General features: G+C 32.7%; 1 protein-coding gene across 1 annotated transcript; it reads right to left on the bottom strand.

Moving 5' to 3' along the window:
• Positions 1-15,668: 15,668 nt before the first annotated feature.
• LOC129065601 (60S ribosomal protein L31-like) lies at positions 15,669-23,484 on the bottom strand. The gene is made up of 3 exons (XM_054566846.1): positions 23,375-23,484; positions 22,027-22,154; positions 15,669-16,078 (listed from the first exon to the last, which is right to left on the bottom strand). Exons 1-3 carry the CDS (start codon positions 23,482-23,484, stop codon positions 15,669-15,671), a joined length of 648 nt encoding a protein of 215 aa, XP_054422821.1.
• Positions 23,485-26,715: the final 3,231 nt, after the last annotated feature.

The following is a 26,715-nucleotide window of genomic DNA, read 5'->3' as shown; positions in this document are numbered from 1 at the left end:
TGTTTTATTTAAAAGCAAAAAAATAATAAAAATGGGAACAGAGAGGTACTTATTCAAATAACTAAGTGAAATTATGTGTATTTTATATTGTATAGTTATTATTGCAACAACGTAAATTTCTTAATTTTGATAATTACTCCATGGTTATGTAAGGTGAAGGGAATACAGAAAGTGTACTATTTTTACAGCAGTCTAAATTAATCTCAAAATAAACAGTTAATAACAAAAAAGTTTCTTATATTTTTATTACATAAGCAATGACTTGAAATTGTTGGACAGAATAAAAATTTTCTTCTACCCTTTGAGGTCCTTTGGTTAGTATAATAATCAAACTAATATAAGACAGATTAACAGGAGAAAAACAAATTTAATTATGTACACAATTATTTATTTAATTATATAAATATATGAGAGAGCATGCTTTCTATGAATATGAGACCCAAGGACAAGTCTGTCACTTTAACCTTACATGCCACCCTGAATTATGGAATGGGATAGGGTCTGGGGCTTCACAGGGAAGGAGGATAAGTCACAAGAAATTAAGAAGAGCAGTTGTTTGGTAATTAGATGTTTGTCCTGCCATACAGGTAGGACACTCAGATAAGTTATTTCTGATAACAGCTTCATTCCTGGGCCAGACCCAACATCTAAATTCTTTTAGGTAGTTAAGGGATAAGTAAAAGTTTTTCTTGAACTGGCTGGCTCTTGAGTGTCATCGGTGCAAAATAGTCCACGTGACAAAGTGACACACTTTGGGGAGGTTCATTCTCAACTGTTTCATACTGTCAGAGTCGTTTTCATCCTTAATTCCACTCCTCCTAACAGTCACCCAAACTTGCCATTTTATCCCTGCACTATTTTTTTGGTCTTCTGCACCATACTCTTGGCTTAAGTCCCCATTAGTTCTAGCTGGGAACATTACAATGGCCCCATGGTAATATTCTTATTTCTGTTCCTAAAGAGGAAAAAACTAACTTAAGTGAGTCTGTCTGTGAATTGGCTACAACTAACTCAAGTCACTATTTGGTAACCACTAAACTCTTCTGGACCACAATGTCCTCAGCTATAAAATGAGAATAATTTTATCAATCAGGGAATCAGCAAAACACTCACATTTTAAAGTGCTGATGCATAAATACTCATAAATACTTGCTAGGTGCAGGCAATCATAGACACTTGCTTTTAGGAAAATCTTTCTATTCATATGTTTTAGGTGCATAGGCTTCCTGTTTTCTGCTTGCATAACAATAACCTCCTGTGGTGACACTAAAACACAAAGCACATTGACAGGAATCAAGCCAAGTCTACCTGTGGATGGCAATGGCCTCTTATTTCTGCTTTGTTCAATTTCAGCCATGTTAGGCCATTAAGAGCTAAAGCTGCTAATTTTTATTTTGTCACCTTCAGTAACTTCTTAAAGGCATATAGCTCTAGAGCTGTCTACAAATTAACCCCAGGTTAAATAAGTCAACCTCAAGTGATAGAATTGCCTTCATGGATACATGTAATTACATTCACTGATTAATACACCTAAAGAATAAATGTTTTGAACAGATATAAATTGTTTGCAATTTCCATTGCAGGAAACAATAGGATATGCTGTTAGAATTATTCACGACATTTAAACACCATCATCATCTTTATAATTTTTGTCACATTTTAATATCCTTTATAAAAATAAACACAAACATCAGGATGCTTTACCACTTTGTTTTAAAGTTAACGACATCTTGCAGAACCCATCCTGTCCAGATCCCTAACACCTCCTTTTTCTGCTTTTACAAGAAGTCATCAAAAAAATTCAATGATAAATAACAATGAAATATCTTAAACATTTGATTATGAACTGAGCATATTTTTTAAAATTAGCATAGATTTTTTAAAAGATCAAAAGCAAAAGCCAACCTGTACTGTAGTAGAATTTTCCAGTTTTCAATAAAAGAAACACACAGACAGCACCATATGTTGGTTGGGTAAAGGGGGCAAGGGTGATGAATAATTCAGAATTGCCGCCAGAACCTTAACATCATAATGGTTTTCATACTGCTTGGTTATTTTTTGCTGGACTCACTTAAGTGGCATAGTCCACATTTCCACAGCTTTATTCAGTGAAGATAATCTATACTGAGACCCTAAGCCTTAACAAATTGCCAAGGGATGAGGCTAGAGATGACTGGGGCTCACTGCATATTTAAATATTCAAGAGCTAATCCTGATAAATATGGAGGATAGGCAGAAGTTAAGTGAAAAAAGATTTCCTATTTGCATCCCAGGTAGTTTGCCAGTTCACTGTGGTATTAAATAAGAACCTTGGCTTTCAATATTGACAGATGAAGGATTTGATTTTTGAGGAAGAATTATTATCCAGTAAGGGCTCTGTGTTATACAAGTAATTCTGTTTTGGCTCTGGGGGCACTTGGCAGAAAAACGCTCCACTACTATCTGCGGTTTGAGAATGCACAGCTGGATTGGCAATGGATTTGTTATTTGTAACACATCCATGAATTTCACCACAGGCCTTCTACCAATGTGGAAGCATCTGTGAGTCAAACTGTTCCCCAGCTGTTCATCTACTACCTGCCGGTTCTTGTAGCATAAAGTCCCTATTAATACTGCTGGTTATACTGCACCCCTGATGAGTCGATGCAAAACTGTTCCTCTTATACTACAGTTTAATGCATGAAATCCCTCAAAATAAATCCCTTAAGATTCTTTAAAAAAAAAAATCATGTCTTCTTGGAGCTAGCGCCAGAGTTTCTGGGGCAACCGAACATTTTCATCAGAACACTTTTTGTTTCCTGAGTTTTCGCAAACGATCCTCCCTTCCAGGCTGGTGTGTCCTCAGTGCTTCCCACACAAAGAGGGAAAAAGGCTCAAGAACTAAAGAGAATAAAAACAAGTGCTAGACTGAAGTTGTTTTATGCCTTATCTTCAAAAGCACAATTGCTTCAGGACCCCTTAACAAATAGCTTTTCTCTTTAGGGCTCTGGAAATTTTAATTTCTTTAACAGTTACACACACATTTTAGGTTTTAATTAAAAGCTTTAGTGGTAATAATTTGTATCATTGTACCACTGTACTTTTATTTGAAAACAAATTGCATTTATAAATCATTTGGTAAAGGGTATTTAACAGCTTTACCTCAGGAAATGGAAAAGGAGTAGACTTTTATATTAAAAGTAAGAATTAATACATACTGTTTAATTTTGTAAAGAATACTTATTTTAACTTAAATACCAATTAATAATTATAGTACATAAATGATTACAAGGTTTAGTAATTCAACCAACTTTCGCAAGTGTTTCTATTAGGAAAACATACAATGGCTTGTTTTAAAGTCTAGATATCTTCAATGATTATATTTTGTTTTATGGCTCCAATTTTAATAAGATCATGCTAACTGCTGTAATACCCAAACTCTCTCAGCAGCAGCTTGCCAATTCTTCCACATCAGCAGACCTAGATTTTTTGACATAGGACTGAGTATTCTTTCTAGTACACGATGTTTGTTTTTCTCTTAATTTATGTTTTTTTGGAACTAAAGAATATAGACTCAGTTTAGTAAGAATACAGTCACACGAGTGTGAAGTGTAATAGCTTAAATCTGTTATAGCATTCATTAACAAAGCAATATGAACACAGTTTTGTTCTGTGTGAATTTCTAGATTCCATTATTAGATTTCAGATACTCGTCTTCATTTTTAAATTTTAGACATTAAATGTCTTGAATTTATGAATGGGCATAAATATAATTTACTTTTTAAAATAAGATTCCCGGTATATCAGTCACTTTGAAATGGGAATAATATAATTAACACTGTACTAGAAGAAAGGTAATAAATCAAATACCTTCTGCCTGCTACATTAGAAAAATACGTTACCAACTCATAAGTAGAAGAGTAATTGGTAGTATATTTGTGTACACAGGTGGTAAAGACAACAGACTAAGCTCATCAGATTCCAATCTGTGGCCTGGTTACCCACAGTAAGCAATATTTCTCTGAAGATATAACCACTCTTTTTTTCCCATTTGTTAACCCCCCCACATCTTTGCTTCACATGCTTTCTCCTCAATCCCAGTCTTTATCAAAGCATTTAATGTGTACTTCCTCATAGTCACAGAGAAATTCTCCATAATTTATGACATTTTAGCCAGATTGGTCAAGCTCATTATTAACATGTGATCTTATACTAGGTCTCTCCTCTGCTTAAAATGCCTTTTTCTATAGGTATCTTTATGTTCATGCCACCTCTAGTTATAGTTATGCATCAGAAGTGTCTTCCCTAATTATCCAGTATATATTAATTATTCTCAATCATTCCCACATAAGGTAGAAATCACATTGGTATACAACTAATAGAAAACTCAATCAAAGAGTAGCTTAAATGAATTGAAACTATTTTTCTCATGCATAAGAAATATATAGGCAATTGATGAAGTGGACTCAGGGTATTGTCCTTTCTCACATGGTTTCCGAATAGCTTTTCTTGCATCTGTCATCACTTACACATTCCAGCCAAGGAGAAAAAGTAAATGGCAAAGACAGGGACAGATCTGAATAAGGAAAGCTAAACTGTGCCAGCAATATCAGAAGTTTTCCTATATTTTATTATTTAGAACTGTGTCACATGACCACCATTAGCTGCAAAGGATGTGTGAATATGCAAAATTCTTGCTACTTTGAACAGTAATATTCTGTTAGCAATAAAGAATGGATAGTGAATAGACAACTAGAAACATCTGTCAAAATTTCATACATATATTTTGTCATATATTCTTTGCCGCCTTTGCCATTGATTTGCTTGTTTATTTTTTAAGTATATAACGTACTATCTTGCTCTTGCTTAGAAAGAACTCCAGGGAAGAAGTCTCATCTGTGTTGTTCACTCCTAAATGCCCACAATCTATAAAACTCTCTGGCCCCTTTGAATATGTGTTATAAATATTGGGTTAATTGAAATTCAAGAAAATAGCAACTTTGGTTTATGTAATACAAACTTATTTAACAAATATTTCCTGTCTTAAATTATCACAGAAAATGTCTTCACTATTTTCAGTTGATAGTGCCAATGATCATTTAAATTTTTGTTCCAAAGGATTACCATGTAGAATCAGGGGTCAACAGGATTTTCTCAGTCATTACTTTTTTTTTTTATTTGAAAGAATACTAATGCTTAAAGTCCAACACTGCGTTTTCTGTACAGCTAATAATTCCTATTGCTTCACTACCCACAAACTCCCAGCAATAACACAAATGTAGGAAGCAACGTAAGTTTTAACAACTACCATATTCTAAAAGCTTCTCTAGATATCAAGTGCATAAATATTTCAGAGACTTAGAACGTCATTTGCTTATTCAACTTTTATAATACTATAAACAAATGAAAGATTATAATGATTGGTTTTATAAGATTTTATCATTTTATTTCTAAAATGCAGCATTCCATAAATGGCCATATGTTATATATAAATTAAGACAACTAGGCTACTTTCTTATTTAGCTTTAAAGTAAAATAGGCATGTAAATACCTGCTAAATATAGTATGTACATAACAAATAGTTTAGTTGGAAAATGTTCAAGTACTTTTTAAAAAACTCTATCTTAAATAAATATAGCTGAAAATGTAGGTATATCTTTCAGAATATAGCACCTATAGGCAGAATAAGAAAGTTTATGCATATATAGCACCTATTATTAATCCATCTTTCCCAAAAGTAGGCTGCCCAGAAAATAGCTACTTTTGTATTCCATGGCCTTTGTTATTGTTGGAAGCAAAGGAAAAATCATTAATTGTTCTACTCTTTTTCAGTCCTCTTGAGACTCCTAAAAGTCATTTACTCAATTCTCATCACTTGAAACGGAAACCTCAAGATAATAAATATAAAGTAGTTTCCATTGGTTCATAGGGAATTCTTTGTAGTTTCTTTACAGAAAAATCATAGAAAACTGATGTAATCCTTTTTATGTTCTCATTACTACACAATAGTTATTGAAGGATATTATTTTAATTATCCAAGCAATTGTTTTTCCAGCAAGAGGACTGAAGGAGCTTACTTACTAACATTTAACTGACTTACTCAGAATTACAGAATCACCTTAGAAGTGGTATTAAAATTACAGCCTGGATTTCCTGATTCCAGAGCCTGTGTTTGGAGTATTCTTTCACTAGGGCACTAGGGTGCCTAACAGATGAGTAACTGAAAAGGATCATTAATTCTTTCAGGGCAAGAGGGTATCATTTAAACACTCAGGAATTAACAACTTGCCAACTGGTACACTGACTCCCTGAAATAGTTAAAAGAATGAAGCTTACACCCACAAAGTATTTTTAGACCTGGGCTCAATCTAGAATTAGCAGTTATCTTTAACTTTTACCTTTTAAAATAAATTTAGCTTTGATTGAATTTAAGTATTTGCCCATTATTTGCTTGGGAGTCCAGGCAAATCATTGTTACTGCTCCATACTCCATTCACTCTTCTCCTTGTTTGTATGAATTTTCAAGGAAAGAAAAATATTAAAGTGACACTAATGACAAAATTGCAGTTCCAGAGGTTCAAGCCCCTTTATGTATCTATTAATGAAAACTAAGTCTCTCTCTCAATATTCAAAACTTCTCTATAATTGAAAAAATCAAAATGCCTGCTACCATAGCTAATACAAAGTTGATAGTTGAATATATTCTTATATCATTACTCTTTTTTTAAATAAAAATGAATACCTGAAACTAATACCGTTATTTAAATGATTCAACTGTAACCATTTAGATTCTTTTTTTTAATCCTCATATGAGGACATTTTTTTCACTTTCATTGCTTTTAGAGAGAGAAAAAGAGAGAGAGAGAGAGAAACATCTATGTGAGGGAAATACATCAATCAAACCCACAACCTGAGTGTGTGTCTTGATCAGGAATCGAGCCTGTGATGTTTCAGTTTATGGGATGTTGCTTTAATGAAAAGAGCCACACTGGCCAGGGTACCATTTATATTCTTAAAGCAAATTTTATTTAGTGCTGTTACAAATTTTATTGGTGGTGTTGATATGCTGATGACGTTTTGCCTTTTGCATATAATAAGATCAAAAATCAAATAAAATATCTTAATTTTTAAAAACTGGTGAAAAAACAATGGATTCTGGTAACATCACTAAGAATACAGAGCTTATATTTATTATTGGCTAGTTTCAAAATACAAAATTTTTTTCTAGAGTTCTATTTACAAATTATACCTCTCTGAGTTTGAAGGGTATGGCAAAGGAATCATAAGGAAAATGAGAGAGGGAGGTGGGAGGAAATGAATGAGAGGGAGGGAGGCGGAGAGAGAGACCCAGAGAGAGAGAGAAAAAGAGAGAGAGAGAAGAAGAAGAAGAAGAAAAGTTGAAGGAGGAAGAGGGAGTAGAGGAGCGGTATGATGAGATCACCAGGGAAAGCAGTGTCTCCTGCTGATGTGTCCTGTTCTGTCTATAGGCAGGCAGGCTAAGCTAAATACAGTTAAAGAGTTCCAAGGAGTTTATTTCCAAGGAAGTGCATATACCACATACCTACCATTAAGTAAAAGCCACAACCCCTTTTCCCTTCCCTCCTTCTCTCATATCACCTTCTTTGTTTCCCTTGGTTTTTCCTTTTTGTTCATTCAATATTCCATTTCAAACCAAATGCAATCTATTCACCTGAAGCACAGTATCATACTGACTTCAGTCTTTCTGCTTCTTTATCTTTCAGGAAAAAAAAATCCACTCTACTGTTGAAAACCCAAGTTACAGTGAGAAAATATAGAAGGCATTAGTGGTTTGGAATTTGATCACCAGTACAAAGTAGTGGGGTTTTTTTTTTTTCCCTCTAAAGTTAACGTTTATCTTATAGACAGATTGATAGTAGAACTGGTAGCAACAAGGATGTTTTACATCAGAACACTAACAATTAAATTTGAAACTAAAATTTGAAGGAAACTTTCTTTCTTATTAAAAGGCTTATCATAATTTAAGAAGATAAAAAGCTTTTATTACTGCATTTCATGTTTGGAAAAAATTAGAGTATTAATATATCTAAATATTAAATTTGGGAATCAAAAATTTTTGAAAAACTTTCAGGGTTATAACATTGTTATGTATCTACTGTTTCCTTATTAAGTATTTCTGGTATACCTGCTGATTTTTAGGGATATTAAGAGATTTTAATTTTGTAAGACATTTATCACCTGTTCTTCAGGTAACTTTACAGCTGCTTGTTTTTACTAAATACTTGAATTTATTCTTATTTGTAAGTGTTAACTCAGTTATTAAAAATGTTATCTGTTCATATGAATATAATTGGTACTTTCTATATGTCTGAAAATTATATTTCAAATTTCTTTTAAGCAACGTATTTTCTAAACTTATTTTACCATTTAGGCACAGACCATTGCTGAAAGTCATTCAGTATTGTTTAATATGACAGAAGATAAATAAAGGAATAATTGCCATTTGACCCATTTTATTCTTCCATTTTAATTTTGCTACAAAATTGAAATTGCTTAAAAATTTGTCTCTGACATAATGCAGTGATAACTCTTCAACTTATGCCTTTAGTTTGCAAACACTGAAGGATAGTGTCCAAATATAGCCAGCTGTCTGGATTAACTTAAGACCAAATACACTTGAAGAAAGATGATTTGATGATGTCCCTTTGGGCAAGATGTTCTCACCAATTTACATGCAAGAATAAATGTACACCCTTTAAACTAATTTTCAAAATGTACGAAGAGCAGTACTATCTCTTGCTCAAATTTTTTTCTCTAAAAGCATTTACATTGTTCATAGAAATCATAAAACCGTGCAGCTATTTTTTTACACTTTGTAAATGTTTTTGATCCTTAACATAGAATGAGACTGTTTTACAGGCATTGGTAGTGAGGGGGTTCAGGACAAGCCTCCCCAAAACGTGTCACTTTAGTATGTGGATTATTTTAAGCTGAAGGCACTGAAAACTCAGCAGATTCTATAAAAACATTTACTTCTCCCTTAATTGCCTAAAAGAATTTAGATAGAGGGTGTGGTCCAGAAAGAGAGCTATTTTTTAGCTGAATGACCTACTTGTATGGCAGGACAACTTCTAGTTACAAATATCCGCCCTTCATATCTCCCTTTGAATTACCCTCCTCCCCTTTGAAGCTCAAGGTACCTATCTCATGCCTTACCTCAAGATACAATTGAAGCCTCAATTGCAGTATTTGTCCTAAGGTATCATTGTCTTCATGAGGCTCCACACAAACATAATTAAATTTGTTTTTCTCGTGTTAATCACAATCATAATCAAACCTGTCTTATATTGACTTGATTATTAGGCTAGCCAAAAACCCTAGAAAGGTAGAAAAAATTTCTCCTCCCCTACATTAGACAAAAAACATGAATATTAAGCCATTATTTTTGCATTAGCAAGTTTTCCCAAGGTGAGTTTTTATCATTCTAAGACATTTTGTTTTGTGTGGTACTCCCTTTTTGTCTAATCACCTCTAAAATTATGAACTCTACAAGAATAATGCATGCTGAATAACAAAACAGCTTGAAATATTCATAACTAAGAAAGCAACTGTTAAATGTTCATAAACAAAGTTGTTTGGAGACTCCTTTATTAATTTTTAATTTATTTTGAGTCAATTTCTTATTACTTCCAAATTCCTGTAGGGGATTCTGTTAATTAGTCATGTGTAAAATATTCATTAAAACCAGCTTCTTATTTTCCTCTTTTATTGCAAATTTACATTTCTAATCTTATAACCAAAATAAATGCCATTGGGTAGAAGAACCACATTTATTTTGATCAGCCACTTAAAATAGAAGCTTATATAACAAAAGATACGGTAATAAAATCCAGGGTAATGTTGAAGTACTATGTTGGCAAACTCTAATATTGAAATAGCAGATTGTTATCTAGTTTGTGTTTGAAAAAACTCAAACTACACAAAATATAGCATGGTTGAAATCTTTTAATCTAAAATACCTAATTACTGGTTTTATACTTTTATATATTTGCCCATTAAGAACAGTTCAGAAACAACATATACTTGATCTTGTTAAGAATGCAAAGTTAGTCAACATGGCAAAGTTGATGTTAAATTTAAATCATTGGATTGGACAAGTATTGCTAGACCAATAAACATCACATTTTACTTTTTTAATTTCAGTAGTTATTATTTCATTTAAAATATTTTAATTGTCTGTTTTTGCTATGGTTTACTGCTGTTTTGATTTCATACCACAAATAGCAATGTGGTATAGAAAATAAGACATTTACATGAGTTTAGCATTATTAATGTAGATATTGAATTTTTCCTATAAGATATATCAATAAAATATTCATTAAAATATCCTTAAAAGTAATATACATTGACTGTGTGAGAAATAAAGTTTCCAATCTCAGGTACAGTATTGTAAGACAGAAATTTTTGTCTGGTTGAAAATTCTTTTGTTTTTGGGTACATCTATACATGCTACTGCTCTCCTGGAACACTCCCGATGCTGCATATGCTGCGTATGCTGCATCCCTTCTGGAAGCCTGTGTTCAAATATTAAGTTTTCAGTTAAATAATTAAAATATGTAAAATATAACTCAATTTGAAAATGCTCATAAAATAAAATAACACAATTTATTGAAAAAATGTATTTTGTTGAGAAAGAAAAGGAAATAAATGGAATATTTTATTTGTTTGCTTGTGGTGGGGGAAATAAATTTATTACCAAATTAAAGTCATGGTTAGTGACAATACATTTATAACAAATAAATATTTAACAACATTAAACAAAGGTCTCACAGAGTTCTAACTTTGCATTGTGACACTGAGCCATAGTGGAAGCAATGATGTAGATAGCACAATTTATTAGTTGTTTTAAAGATAATATACTGATTTAAACATTTTAAAAGATTATTTTTTAAATATTTTATTTATTCATCTTTAAAGAAGGGAAGGGAGAGAGAAAAAGAGGGAGAGAAACATCAATGTGTGATTATATCACATGTGCCCCCCGCTGGGGACCTGGTCTGCAACCCAGGCCTGTGCCCTAACTGGGAATCGAACCAGCAACCCTTTGGTTCACAGGCCGGCGCTCAGTCCACTGAGCCACACCTGCTAGGACTAAAATATTATTTTTTAATCAAACAGAAAGTCTAGCAGAAGCCCAGATTTTTGGAAGACATAATAGCAATATTCAAAGCAGATCTCTGAGTAATGCATAAAATATATACTAAAAAATGTTTAATTGAAGTAGCACATGGCCAATTATTAAACATCACTTACCAGTCTAATTTGAACTATCAGTTAATACTCTTTAAGGTTATTTATTCTCCTAAAAATCCACCTACCCTGCATATGACGTAACCTGAACTGATTTCTTCATCTTTACCACAAGACTATCAAGAAAGTTATTCTATAGTAACATACACACATAAACTAATCTGCCAGTCTTGCACTGTAATTTTTAAAACTGTTCATTTAACATGGCTTGCCGGTAAAAGATATATACTTTCCCTTGGTTATCACTGCTTTCTTTACTAAGTGCTCACACACCATTAACTTCTAACATTTTTTTTTCAGAATCAAACAACTTAAGAGTTTTCTAAATCTCTTTTCAACACTTGTCTTCAGTGTTTTGCAGCTCTCATTTTCCAAAGTTTTTCATAAACTATCTGCAGTCCAGATTTTATACCTCTGTTACCTTTTTAGGCTTAATCAATGTGATTCCGCAAGACCATGGCTCCCTAACCTTACATGAGCCCTTTAGGAGATCTCAGAATATGTTTCTCTATCTTGTATCAGTAACGTCCCCTCATCATATATGTTCTGTGCCTTCAAGTTTAAATTTCATTTTCATGACTTAGGTGGCACAATGGGGAGTGGCTAGAGAAGAACATGAATGTCAATTCTCTCCTATAGATGAGGACCTGGACGTCAAGCCCAGGTGTGCTCCGTTTACAGGGGCCAGCCGCGCCTGGAGCCACTCCCTGTGCATATTCTCCGTGAAAAGAAAAACTAGAATGAAATAGTGTGTGTGACAGTGTGTACCATGAGGGGGAAAAAAGTAAAAAATAAATAAATAAATAAATACAGCTCTGATTTGGGTTCTAGTTCCATCTTTACCCTCAGTTAAATCTTCAGTTTCCTTATCTAAAACAGGATGTTTTACAACACTGCCCTAAGACCCCAAATTTAGAAACAAGGCATGAAAACCGTGAGAGTACATGAACATAAATTGTTAGAATTATACAGTAAATGATATCATCTGTTATTTGTTCTTGCTATAAAATTTAAAATTTTTTCAACAATAGTCTGTCCTTGCTGTTTCTCAAAATGTTTTAAAATCTTCAGATTGTTCTTATCTTTCTATACCATTTCAGGAAGAAAAAAAAAAAGGATCATGAGTTTATGTAACACCCAACAATGTTTTTCCGTTAACATACTTTTTGATGATGATCAGCATTTAAAGTTCTTTAAATTGTGTGAATGTGAGTGTGTGTTCTACAAGAGTATTTTGACAAATTTAATTCTATTTAGAGTTGGGATGGTAGCTCTCCCAATGAACTAATACCAGTGCTTTCTCAGAACCATAAGAATGATCTGTTTCTAAAGATATCCTCAGCTGTGTTTGAAGAGACTTATATTCACACTGTGACTCCATTTTAGATACATCTCAACAAGAATTTCCCTTGTAAGAAACACTCATATGCATCTTTTTCTTGCTCCCTCAGAGATTTCATTTCATCTCTACAAATATATATATTTTTTGGTTTATTTTGAAAGTATAGAAACTTTGAGTCAAACTAGTGTTTTTTAATAAAAACTCCTCAATTTCACATAAATATGCTACTACTTTACTCTCTTTCAGTAGCTGATAGTAAATTGACTATATAAAAAGAAAACAGAATTCCAGTCTATAACATAGGCATTTGATAAAAATATATTTTGTTTTCACTACACACTATGAAAACCTACTAAAACAAACTACCTAATCATTATTATAAGCATACCTGGTTCTTACAACAGATACATATTGAATAGCACAAAGTTATTATATCCAAATAATTTTAAAAGTGTCTCATATCTTAAATATTTTTATCAAATTATTAAAGTAGTGATCAAACTCATAAAATTATAAAAAGGTATTTTTTCATAAAGAAGATAGTTGTTTTTGGGTTTGATTTTATTTTTTAAAGAATTAATTAAGCAATTACTTATCCACAACCCCAAAACATTTTTATGGTAGAGCGAAACAATGAAATATAATGTGATGCTATTAGGTTACACTGCTAGGATTTTGTCATAACAAATAATCTTATTTTTACTTGACTCTGCAATAGCAAAATTATTTTTCACCATCATGACAAACTTTAATAATAACTTAAGCTCAGAAAATCATCTGTAAAATTTAATGCCCTGATAAGAAATTTGAAAACATTTTTATTCACATTTGAATTCTCTTTAAGATTTACGTCGAAAGGGAAAAATGTAAAAGGGAATCAATGATTAAGAATTCATCATTACAGAATGACATTGTTTTTGACAATATAATTTGATTGCTACTCAAAAATAAATAATTTACCATTCCAATGCTGTGAATATTTATTTAATACCATACCTGTCATTTGTTTGGCTTTTTCCACATGGATAGACAAGAACAACTGTATATCTCTCATTACATAGCCAAAATGATTTCTTGTAGCAGCAAACTACAAATGGTATGTTTCTTAAAATGGGCAGCATAATTTTTCAGTTGTCCTAATAAATCACAAGAATAACCAATAAAATTCTAATATGACTCCACTTGCTCTAAAGCCAACACTTCGTAAAATATGATTCAAATGCAACATTAGAAATATATAACCAAGCTATTTGCTCAGATGATATTATTAGATGTAATAAAAAATAAAAGTGGAAAGAGTGAATTCCCAGCCTTTTCTAAGAACTAAATCTCTGTGGGCTCCAAAGAATATCTTCATTCTATATTGCCTATGTAAACATTTTTCAAGAAACTATCCATAATACTTACTTAAAGATCCAACATGGCATGATGGAACTGGGAAACAGTAGGAATTAAGAACAGCTTCTAGGAAATTATGTTGGACAAGACACTACTTGATTCTGGGCAAGAATGAGTCATATTTTAATTAGGTGAGAGTATACCTATAAAATAATGTTTCTACATTTAAAAACAACATTTTAAATTAGTTTATTTAGACCTACACAGCTTCTAATTTATCACATTATTGAAGAACATAAATTTAACATCAAAAAACATTTTGCCAGATGAAGGATTTTTGACAAAGCATAACATTCTAAAATATAATGAAATTTATATCTTGTGCTATTTTGCTATAATTGACCAAAATTTTATATATAAAGTACATTGTCAAAGCTTTATAATAATATAGCAGATTACTGTGCTGATGGTGATGATTAATATTTGTAGCCAATTTAACCAAATTCATATTCATTTGATCTTAATGGATTTTTAAAGGTTGTACTACCTGCATAAACCAAGTAAAATGTCTAGATATATCAGAAAATTTAGTCTTAATGGGAATCTGCTAATAATAAATAAATTAATGAATTAATATACAAGTTGTTGCATCATGATAAAGTGAGGTTACATTGGAGTAAGTCAGAAATTTTGAGATACAGTCACTCAAAAAATCTAGGATCCTATTTCTCTTGGTCTGTAAAATATGAAAGTTGGATTATAGGTTTCCCAAATTTCTGTCCAGCCATAAAGTTCCATATTAATTGTCAGAAGCAGAAATTAATATTTTTATAGTTCCTTCTTAACAATAATGATGGTAAAATATACTTTTTTGAGCCAAACATTATTTTGTATCTACTGTCTCAACTCATCCACCCCCAAGAGAAACAAAAACATGTAGAGATCAGGAAGCTAGGGCAGGCATGACTGCTCTTCCACACACTGATGCTAGATGAGGTAGCCGCCTGGACCATGAGAGAAACATAACAGGCTCATCTAAGGCTGCCATCCAGATTTTTTTTCATCCCAAAAGAATGAAAGTGTGCAGGATTATTATGAAATATTCTCTCAAAAAAATTAAAAAAAATTATTGATCAGAAAGAACTCTGATTTCTATTAAAAGTAAAATTTTATGAGTTTAGAGAGAGATTAAAATATACAAACATTAAAATATTTTATTCCACATATTCATACATAAAAACATTAAATCATTCAGTATATTTAACAAAAAATGGGCAAGAAATTACTTAAGTTTTTGAATTTCAGACACTTCTTAGAAAGTTGTGTTTGCATTTCAAACAGTATATCAGAATTTAAAAATATTATTATGACATTTAAAAATATTCATTTTTCTCTGGGTTCAAATGTGAGTACATAAATCATATTCTAACCAAAAAACTTCTAGAATTGATTAAAATCAAGTTTAATCATTTTCATATTTTATTTTAAAGGCAATTAATTTACTTAATAGATATGTACATATACAATTAATTCCAATTGCTTTTAGATAAATTAACATTTTTTTCAAAAGGATAATTTCTTGAGATTGTTTTAAGATACCATGTAAAAATATTTTAGAAACATGATCCACAGATCTGTTCCTTAAGGTCTATATTATATAATCGCCATCAGTTTCGGGGGAGGGGTTGGCAGTTTTATAACTTTATTTGACAATCAGCAGTTAGTTCTCCTCCACATTCACTGTTTGTAGATTTTTGAAAGTGGGGACAGGTACTTGGGTGACCATCGTATAGAGCTTGTTTGGTGACTCTTTATCCTCATTTCTTTTTCTGGACAACTGCACCTCCATCCAGTATGGGACATTCCTTATTCTTTTGGCCCAGACGGCTTTCTTAAGCTTGGTGTCAACGCGTGCATCTAGAATTCCCATCTCCTTCATGGCAAATTTCTGGATCTCTCTGAGTGCCCGAGGGGCACACATCTTGAAGCCCACACCATGGATGCGCTTATGGATGTTGATGGTGTACTCTGTGGTCACTGCCTCGTTGATGGCAGAACGGCCCTTTTTCTTCTTGCCACACTTCTTTGCGGGAGCTAATATGCCAGGCCCAAGTTGGAAAGAAAGAGCACCTATATTATATACTTGCCATCAGTTTTGATGGCCTTCATAAAATTTGAAATACAATGATAGAGACCATGTATCATTCATATGTCAAAGACATTTGAATACTAATTCTTGAAACTTTTCTTCCATCCTTAGTATTGATTTCCTAGTGAAAACTAATATATTGATGTAAATTACAAGTAGCCAAATGGATACAGAAATTAAGACACAATCAAAGATACTGTTTGAGTGATGGGAAGTAACAGTATATAAAGTGCTCAAAGATTATTAGCACATAGACTGAGAAGAAACTGTTCTTAGCACATAGACTGAGAAGAAACTGTTCTTGATTTGCTAAAAAATAAGTGAACTTTCTAGTTCAACTTTAAAATTTATTCTTGGGGGGACTATATTCCCTATTTTAGTAAACTGAAATTGTCTTTTAACCCCCAACATATCTATTACCCTTTGATATCTACTTTTTTACAAAATTTATGAAAATAAAATACAATAATTGTTTTTGAGAGCATTGTGACCTTTTGAACTGAAAGGAAGGAGGATGAGAGAGAGGGAGGCAGGAAGACTTGGAAGGAGTCAGGGAAGGGAAAGGGAAATGGGCGGAGAGGGGAGAGTAAGGAAGAGGAGATAAGTAGAATGGAGGAGAGGGAGAAAGTGAGGAGGAAAGTAACCCTGATGCCCTAATAAAAAAATATGCCTTCCCTTGCCTTGCAGTTTGTCAGTGGCAGAATGAAGTAATTCACAGATTCTGCAAAGACCAGTCATATTCACAGGAGTGGATTCCGGACTTCCTAAGAACTCAGTGAGAAGCTGGAACATGGTGTAACCTGCGTGGAAATTCATTTCAGCTGTTTTTACTTTGTACTGTCTAATCATGTATTTTTGATGACTATATAGAAATAAGAATTAAATTCTACCATATGGATTTCTATTAAATATCATTTTAGCTATCAGTTGTCATACCTGCTATTTGATGCGCCTCAATCAATTTACCTGATTATATATTTTTGCAACCTATATAATTGTATGAAGCCTTATTTATTTTGCACTAAGTCCAAATTATGAAAAATTTACTCAAACATTCTAACATATACCAAATATTTGTTTCTAATATATTTAAACATTCTCTAGTTTAATCCATAAAATAATATTTCCACATTTTATAAAAGATTGATAACATGTGGCTGTTTTTAAGTTAAAATGACTCACTGTTTTTATGATAATGCTATGACAGCTCCGCAGGCTCTCTTCACAAACATACAAATCAGCACATGCACTTAGATTTGCATACAATTTCAGGAAGTCTTGAGGCTTCCTGACATCTCTTCACAAACCCTTCCCAGGTTCTGAAGTGCCATCAAATCTCTATAGCCCATCAGTTGCCTCCCAAATTCTATCATTAGATTCATGACATTCCTTACATATTTTTTTCACTAATCTGCTACCTACATATACACATTTAAATATAATATTATCCAGAATTAATCTCTTTAATATTACATAAATATATGCAAAAGTAGATTTTTAAAAGATGAAATAAAGATGCAATAAATAATACTTTACTTCTCTATTGATATAACTTCAGAATATCATCACCTATATTTTTGAGTGTGATTTATAATTAATAATAATATGTGAAAATTTGTTTCAAAGAAGTTCTTGAAGTTTTTTGTTTTTTTGCTCAATTTTTGTCATATCTGATTAACAGTTACTGTTTTTACCTCCTAAAATGACTCATCATACAAGTGTTAAGATCACACTGTCAAAACCAGGGGTTTAGATGTTACCAAAATTATTTATATTTATATATAATAGGTTACATCTACACATACATACATATGTACATACATACAGGGTTTTTACTAAGTACCTCATGATGATGGGCCATCAACCTATCAAACTTCTGACCTGGTAGAATCTTGCCTAAATAGGAATTTCTTAATGATGCTTAAAATAAAAATATCTCTACATGTTTATTTCAATATGTATATATCTTTTAATTGATTTAGTCATAGTCAACTTAAAATAATTTTAAATGATTTTATTTTAAATTATAATATTTAAATATTCATAAATTATGTAATTTAAATGTGCACTTTACTGAAAATATTTAAAGTGATTTTCTGGACTTCAGTTTCTATATTCACAGGACATCTTATTTAGATTATTTCCTTTTGCTGTGTCATTTTATAGAAAGAATAAAAGAGAGTGTGCTTCACTAACAAAGTGAACTCTCTTTTGTATTTTTTTCTGCCAAATATTTGTTTCAACATGAGGAATAAAGTTTCCCTTTGTGAATTGTGTCACCTACCTCTCAACATCCACTCAATAAAAATACATCTGAATGCATATTATTTATGAGCACCATGCTATGTACTTACAAACTTCAACAGTTGATATCTGTTTCCTTTCTTTATATAATAACTCTGTTTTAAGTTATTTGAATTAACAGGGTACCACCCAAATTTCCCAACAGTTTTATTCTACTGCAACTGCATTTTTTTTTAAGTCAGTAGAAAATAGGTAGTGCTTATCAAACACAGAGAATTACTTAAGTGTGTATGAATGGGTACATAGAAATCAGTTCCCACCCTTGCAATCTGATTTAGAATAAATCCTGGAAATAGTGTTCATTTTTTTAGGCAATATAGAAGTTGACATTTCTATAATAGCATGCTTATTCTTTAGTGGTGACAAAAATGGAAAAAAAAAAGACTGATCTAATCATTTCAGTATTTCAAATTACATCATAGATAGTGACTCAAACAAAAAAGTATTTCATAGACTTACTCTGTAAGTTTTATATTCTGTGCTGTAACTAAGTATTTTGGGGTTGAAAATGACAAATATGGGGTGCATTAGCAAAAAGAATAGTCACTCCTTTCCACCAGATGAAGCACTTTTATCATCACAATTTATCATGAACTAGATCGTGATTGAAGAAGAAAGGTTTCAACTACAGAATATATCACAAAGGAAGTTAGAAAATTTGAAATTATGACTACAAAACTGGTAAGCATTTTCATTACTGATTTTAATATTTTGAAATTGAACTTCATGACTTAAAAGTGATAAAATAAAAAAAAAATTGTCAAGTTCTTCAGGTAAGTTAGAGAGGAAAGATGTTTAAGCCTGATTTAGTCAGTGGTTGCTCGCATTTTTCACTGTACATGTGTAAACCTGCATTTTGAGGAGCTCACTTGGCTGATTTTGTGGGAAGTTCTGATTCTTCCCACTGCCTGAGTCACTGTTTACAATGTCCACTGTTTCTGCTCAAATGTTTGAGAAACAAATTCAAGTATAAGTTCAAAATCTAAACACTTAAAAACAGCAAAGAAATTTTTAATTAATTCTATTTCATTTTATTTTATTATTCTTATTAATAGTTGTTGGCATTCAGAAAGACTTATTTTTTTCTTTTTTTTTTTTTTACTTTGTTAAAGTATAGTTGTCTCCATTTTCCTGCCACTGTTTCCTTTTGCCCCACCCACTCCCACCACCCGACTTCAATCTTACCCCATTTTGTTTTTGTCTATGGGTTCTTTATACATGTTCCCTGACAACCTTTTCCTTTTTTTCCCCCAGTATCCCCCTCTCTCTCCCTTCTGGTTACTGTCAGTTTGTTCTTTATTTCAATGTCTCTTTGCTTCCTTGTTATGTTGATTTGGTTTCACTTAGAGGTGAGATCATATGGTATTTGTCTTTAACCTGTTGGCTTATTTCTTTTAGCACAATGCTCTCCAATTCCATCCATCCTATCCTGAAGGGTAGGAGCTCCTTCTTTCTTTCTGCACCATAGTATTCCATTGTATAAACATACCATAGTTTTTTGATCCACTCATTTACTGATGGGCACTTAGGTTGCTTCCAGCTCTTAGCTGTTGTAAATTGTGCTGCTATGAACACTGGGGTGCATAGGTCCTTTAGAATTAGCGTTTCAGGATTCTTAGTACATAACCCCAGCAGTGGAGTTGCTGAGTCAAAAGGCAGTTCCATTTTTAGTTTTTTAAGGAAATTCTAAACTTTTCCACAGTGGCTGCTCCAGTCTGCATTCCCACCAACAGTGTACTAGGGTTCCCTTTTCTCCACAACCTCCCCAGCACTTATCATTTGTTGATTTGTTTATGATGGCCATTCTGACTGGTGTAAAGTGGTATCTCACTGTGGTTTTAATTTGCATCTCTCTAATGGTTAGTGATGCTGAGCATCCTTTCATATGTTTCTAGACAAGGATGTCAGTTTTCACCCCTTCTATTCAATGTAGTATTGAAAATCGTCACCACAGTGATCAGACAAGAAAAAGAAATAAAAAGCACCCAAGTTAGAAATGAGGAAGTAAAACTGTCATTGTTTGCAGATGACATGATCGTGTACATAGAAAACCCTATAGATTCTACCAAAAAACTATTCGACCTACTAAGTGAATTTGGCAAAACAGTGGGATACAAAGGCAATATTCAGAAATCAAAGACATTTTTGTACACCAACGATGAAATATCAGAAACAGAAATCAGGAAAAATAATCCTATTTACTATAGCAACAAGAAAATTAAAGTACCTAGGAATAAACCTTATCAAGGAGGTAAAAGATCTGTACTCAGAAAACTACACAACACTAATGAAAGAAATTAAGGAAGACACAAATCTTCATGGATTTGAATTATTAACATCAACAAAATGCCTGTACTACCCATAGCATATTATAGATTCAACACAATCTGAAAAAATAAATTAAAATAAAATTTTTTTAAAAAATTAATTAATTAATTAATTAAAAAAAACACTGATGACATATTTCACAGGTACAAGACAACATTTCAAATATTTATGTGGAACAATAAATGACCCAGAATAGCTGCAGCAATTTTGAGAAAGAAGAACAAAGTAGAGTGGATCACACTACCTGATATCAAACTATACTACAAGGCCATCGTAATCAGAACAATCTGGTACTAGCATAAGAACAGACACATGGGTCAATGGAAAAGAATAGAGAGCCCAGAAATAAACCTATGTCTCTATGGTCAGTTAATATTCGACAAAGGGGGCGGGAGCATAAAATGAAGTAAAAATAGCTTCTTCAACAAATGGTGTTGGGAGATCTGGACAGCTACATGCAAAAAAAGTGAAACTCGACCATCAACTTACACCATACCCAAAAATAAACTCAAGATGGAAAAAAGACTTAAATATAAGTCATGATACCATAAAATTCCTAGAGGAGAACATATGCTGAAAATCTCAGATATTCCATGCAGCAACATCTTCACTGATATGTCCCCTAGAGCAAGGGACATAAAGGAAAGAATAAACAAATAGGACTTCATCAAATCAAAAACTTCTGCACAGCTCAAGGAAACATCAGTAAAATGAAAAGGGAACCAAGTTTTTGGGAAAGCATATTTGCCAATGATATCTCAGACAAGGGTTTGACCTCCAAATTATATTAAAAAAGCACATGATTCTACAACAGGAAGACAAACAATCCAATTAAAACATGGACAAAGGACCTGAAGAGACATTTGTCCAAGGAAGACTTATTGTATGGCCATGTATGTTGAAGAAGAGCTCCAGAGATAAACATGTATAATAAATATTTATAAATGACAAAATTTCAGAATAAACTATGCTTTGGAGTGGTGGAAGTATTCCATCCCTTAGTTTTTTATTCTTCATTAGACATGAAGAACTTCCTCTTCCAGGATTAAAGGGCCAAAAATGAGAAAGACACAGCCCAGATCCTTAGGAGCTCACACTTTATTGACAAGAGAGTTATTATTTAATTTGAATACTGTGTAGGTATGACGTAATAGGAGTACATTTAATATGTCATCAGAAAAATAGGAACAAAGGACCTCAATATGTGGAAAATCCTGAATGTTGCCTGGAGCAGGTGATTTGGAGACTAGAAGGTGGCAGGACAAAAACGTGTTCCCATAGTGGAAGCCAGCTCTACCTCTGCCCAAGCTGGAGATGTGCCACCAGCTAGTCAGAATGCTTCCTCTCTTCTGAGTCGTCACCTCAGGAATAGCTGCATGAAGTGATACTGGACAACATTCTGGAGAATCTTTAGGCAGAGGGGTTCTAGAAAAGTTTAAGAAAAACTTAAAACTGGCCACACAAAGACAGACATTTCCTCTTCCTGCCTTTGCATGTTACTGTGAGAAGATATGATGCTAAGAGCTTCCACAGTTCTGTTACTACTCTTAGAAGAAATAAGAAAGAATAATTGGGGGAGGGTGATTAAATGGAACATAGGCAAAAGCTTATTCATTTATATTATGCATTTGCATGCACAATGACTTAGCTTTATTAACTGTTCAAGAGAATTTTAAAAAATCAAACATATATGTATATGTTTGTATGTGTGTACATATACATATATTTGTATATATGATATACAAATATACACACATATATATGCATATATGAGGTATGTCCAGAATGTATCCAGCCATGACCTATGCAAAATAGAGATATTAATTGAAGAAGATACAAGATACAAGAAATATTGTACATAGGACAATGATGCCTCAGTCCCTTTCAAAGTAGGCACCTTGGGACTTTACACAGTTCTCCCAGCATTTCTCCCACTATTCAACACACTGCAAAATCCTTTGTTAGAGTCACCATCAACTGCCCCATCGTATTTTCTTGAATCTCATTCATGGTCTCAAATCTCTTTCCTTTCAAAGGTGAGTTTTGTTTTAGGAAAAACCAGAAGATGCAGGGCACCAAATCTGGGCTGTAAGGGAACTGAGTCACCTGGGTGATTTGATGTTTTGCCAAAATCAAGATGTGCTGCATGAGCAGGAGCATTGTCATGAAGAAGCTGCCAATCACCTGTTGCCAATAGTCCTAGCTGTTTTTATCACACTGCATTCTCTCAGCCTATGAAGAACATTGATGTGGTACTCTTTATTAATTGTTTTGCCTGGAGGGGCATACTCATGATTGAAAACACCTTCCCAGTCAAAAAAACATGGTTAACATGGTCTTGAAATTGCTGCAACTTTGCCATGCTTTCTTCAGGTGTGAAGAACCGGCAAGGTCTATTGGGAGGACTGGGCCTTCATTTCTGGATCATAGCCATAGATCCATGATTCATCTCTGGTTATGACCTTCTTGAGGAAACCAGGTCTATTTGAATCAAGTCATTAGCAACTGCAGCCTGATGTTCCTTCTTTTCTGGTAGCAGAAACTGAGGAATGAATTCTGCCATTATGTGTTTCATGCCAAAGCCCTTCATGAAAATCTTGGACACAATAGTTTCTGGAATCCCCAGATCGGCTTCTAGTTCTCACACTGTTGGTTGCCCATCTTTGTTGACTGTAGCCCATACGCATTCAACATTCTCAGGTTCTCTGTACAGGCCTTCCAGAACATGGATGACTTTCAACAGACTCTCAATCATGTATGACACATTTGTGCAACACTTTTATTTGTGCTACACACATTGCATCATCCCCGAAAGTCTTCTGAATCATCCCAACAGTTTCTGCAAAGGAATGTTAAGCTTAATGCAAAATCTGATGCAGATTTGTTTCTCTACTTGCTCAGTCATTATGAATGAGATGGGCACACAGTACACATGCTCACTCAATGGCATCTACTACCCCCACTGACTAGTATAATGAAGCTGTCATTGTTCACACATATGCATTCCAATCCACTCTCCTTTGCTGTCAGGTTACCTCAATGTCACATGAACCATTCTTGTTATATTAACAAACCATTCTCATTAGATTAACAATGGCTGGATTTTTCTGGACAGGCCTTGATAGATATGTATTATATAGCATGTATTACATGTTTTATATATATATAAATATATAAATATATATATATAGTTATTTCACCATCAACACAATTTAAATTAGCCAAAAGAAGAGAGAACATGCAACTTGAAGTGATAACCTATCCTCTACTGATCTATTTACTCCTAAAATTTCACCTTAAATGTTTCACTCCCTTGTGTCTTAGTATAAAAGCTTAAATATTCTTGCATAGGCTCAGTTATTATTAGCTAACATAATAATGCATGTTATGCACATATTACATGATGTAATAATGTACTGAATTGGATGTAGAGAAAACTGGTTCATATTTGGGAGAGGGCTAAAAACAGAGGACCTAGTCAAGGGCATAAATCAAAGGAATGACAAAAGTGGAAGTAAAGTCAGAATGTGATCTATTTGTTTACTTCATAATTTTGTCTAGCTCTGGCCATGAACGTAATTCTTGAACTAAAATCTATTTTGTTTCTTATTAATCAAGTCTTTTGTCAACTGGGTGAAAATTGAAAGAGTTCCACTATAGCATTTGTAGGATTATTATGAAATAAAGATTACAAATTGCTGCCAGTATTGGAAATTAGTAAAAGCAAGAATTGTGCCTTATATGTATTAACTCATTTAATGGTCAAAGCAAAACCATGAAATTGGTATAGTCTTTACATTCTTTGATAAAAACCAAGACTCAATTGATCAAAATGAAAGAACTTGTAAGAAACCAAAGCAAAATTCAGGCTTTCTAAATGCAGGTATTCTTAATTACTAGGTAGTATGTATGGCTCCTAGGGAGAAACACGTCAGTAATTATCCACAGAGTGGCACCTCTTTGCTGTAGAGATAATTATTTCAGTGTTTCAGAGTGTTGAAATAATCTATGGTAATATTTCTAAATTTTCTTATTGTAAAATCACATCATCTTTTCTTTTTAAGATATGTTAAAACTATTTCTGACTGAGTGCAGACTAGAAATTTGCAAAGATTAATAAATATTTTTAAAATATCTAAAGACAATCCTATAACAACTGACCACTAATTCCCTTCCAATCATTCTCACTTATAAAAGTGAATGTTTTAAAAATTATGTTAGGATAGCAATATTAATATTTTCTCTTGAAATTTTATAGGAAGCAAGGAGTTAATATTCATAAGGTATATTATAATTCTTAGTTTAAAGGTGCTTAATTTAAAGACTATATGGACTCCAATGAAAGGCGAGTTGTGAAATTTATCGAACTGAAAGTACGTTACTTTTTATGTGTCATTAATCAGGAAATTTATATTTATACCAGCTGTAAAACAGTGACGATCATTGCAATTCAACCTTACTAGGGTAGTTAAATGAAGCACAAATTGTCTAAGGAACATCAGCCTAAGGGACATAACAGAATTTATATAAGCATAAACATCATAACCACCATCATTTAATTTACTGGATGCCTGATAAGTTGATACAGTGGCGACAAATGCTTTAGGAGTTTTAAAGACAGGGAAAGCATCATGGGTCAACAGCATAGAAAAAAAAAAAAACAGTTTCATGATATAATTTTAATAGTTCTAAATAAATCCTCCTTAATTTATAACAATCATTATTCACTCACAACTGTATTCTTTTGTTTATATTTCATTCATTATTTTTATAATAATATTAAACTAAATACCACTATACATACTGTCTACAACTCCTGTGCCTTTTATTTTTGTCTCTCATCTAGAAGGGGACACTATTCCGAATTTTTAAATATGATTCCCTTGATTTTTATGGTTTTATTACATATATATCTATCCCTGTACAATAAATAAATTTGTTTTTGAGATTTATAAAAATGGCAAGCCTTATGTCAGTTTCTGTGATTTTTTTCCTCTCCTCATTATATTTCTAAGACTTACCTGTTTGTTTTAATTTTTGTTTAATTTCTTTTCATTACTGAAAATACCTTATTATGTGAATGTACTTCAGTTACTTACCAGTTCTCTTTCCTGTGTTCAGGAAGGTTGTTTCTATTTGTGGGTTTTTTATGTTTGATACTGCAAACAGAACAGCTATGAACATTTTTGTTTTTATCCTCACTGGAGGACATGCTCAATAATTTTAAAGAAAGGGGAAAGGAGGGAGAAACACATCAATGTGAGAGAGAAGAGAGAAACATTGATCTTGATCAGTTGCCTCTTGTATACACCTTATCTGGAAACCAAACCCACAGCCTAGACATGTGCCCTGAACAGGAATTGAACCCACAACCTTCCAGTTTACTTGACAATGTTCCAACCAACTGAGCCACAATGGCCAGGGCTGCTATGAACATATTTGTATCTGTCTCTCAAGGCTCATGGCCAACAGTTTTCCTGATTATATGTCTAAGAGTAGAATTGCTGAGGGGTAGATATTAGGAAGTATTTTTTCCCTAAGTGAATATACCAAAATAAAAAATTTCACTTACTCTACATCCAAACCAATACTGATATTGTCAAGCTTTTCACTTGTTGCCTACCTATACTTGTCCCAATAAAGTTGAGACAATTATATTTTGTTTTTTAAAACTATTCAGATTTAGTTTTTATTTAATTGACTATATAGATTAGTGTGTATAGAAATGACAAGCTATATTTCTTGATTTATTTAAATTTTCTATAAAAAGCTTCAATTAAAATTTCATAGTTTACGTATAGGTCTTCTAAATTGTATTATATATTCCAAGGTCCATTTTGTTTTTTGTTGATATTGTGGTGTAGAAAAGTCCTGAAATCTGCATGTTATATTAGAAATGAGAATGGTCTTATGGACTGTTCTGTAACTTTGGAGATGGCACAAATTTGTCTACCTCATGGCCTGTTCTCTTAGGATAGGTGTTCCT

Source organism: Pteronotus mesoamericanus, unplaced genomic scaffold, assembly GCF_021234165.1.
Source record: "Pteronotus mesoamericanus isolate MK-2021 breed Mesoamerican mustached bat unplaced genomic scaffold, CSHL_Meso_final contig_181, whole genome shotgun sequence".
Lineage (NCBI taxonomy): Eukaryota > Metazoa > Chordata > Mammalia > Chiroptera > Mormoopidae > Pteronotus > Pteronotus mesoamericanus.
Note: the sequence above shows the minus strand (reverse complement) of the source record. Positions and strands in the feature narration are given on the sequence as shown.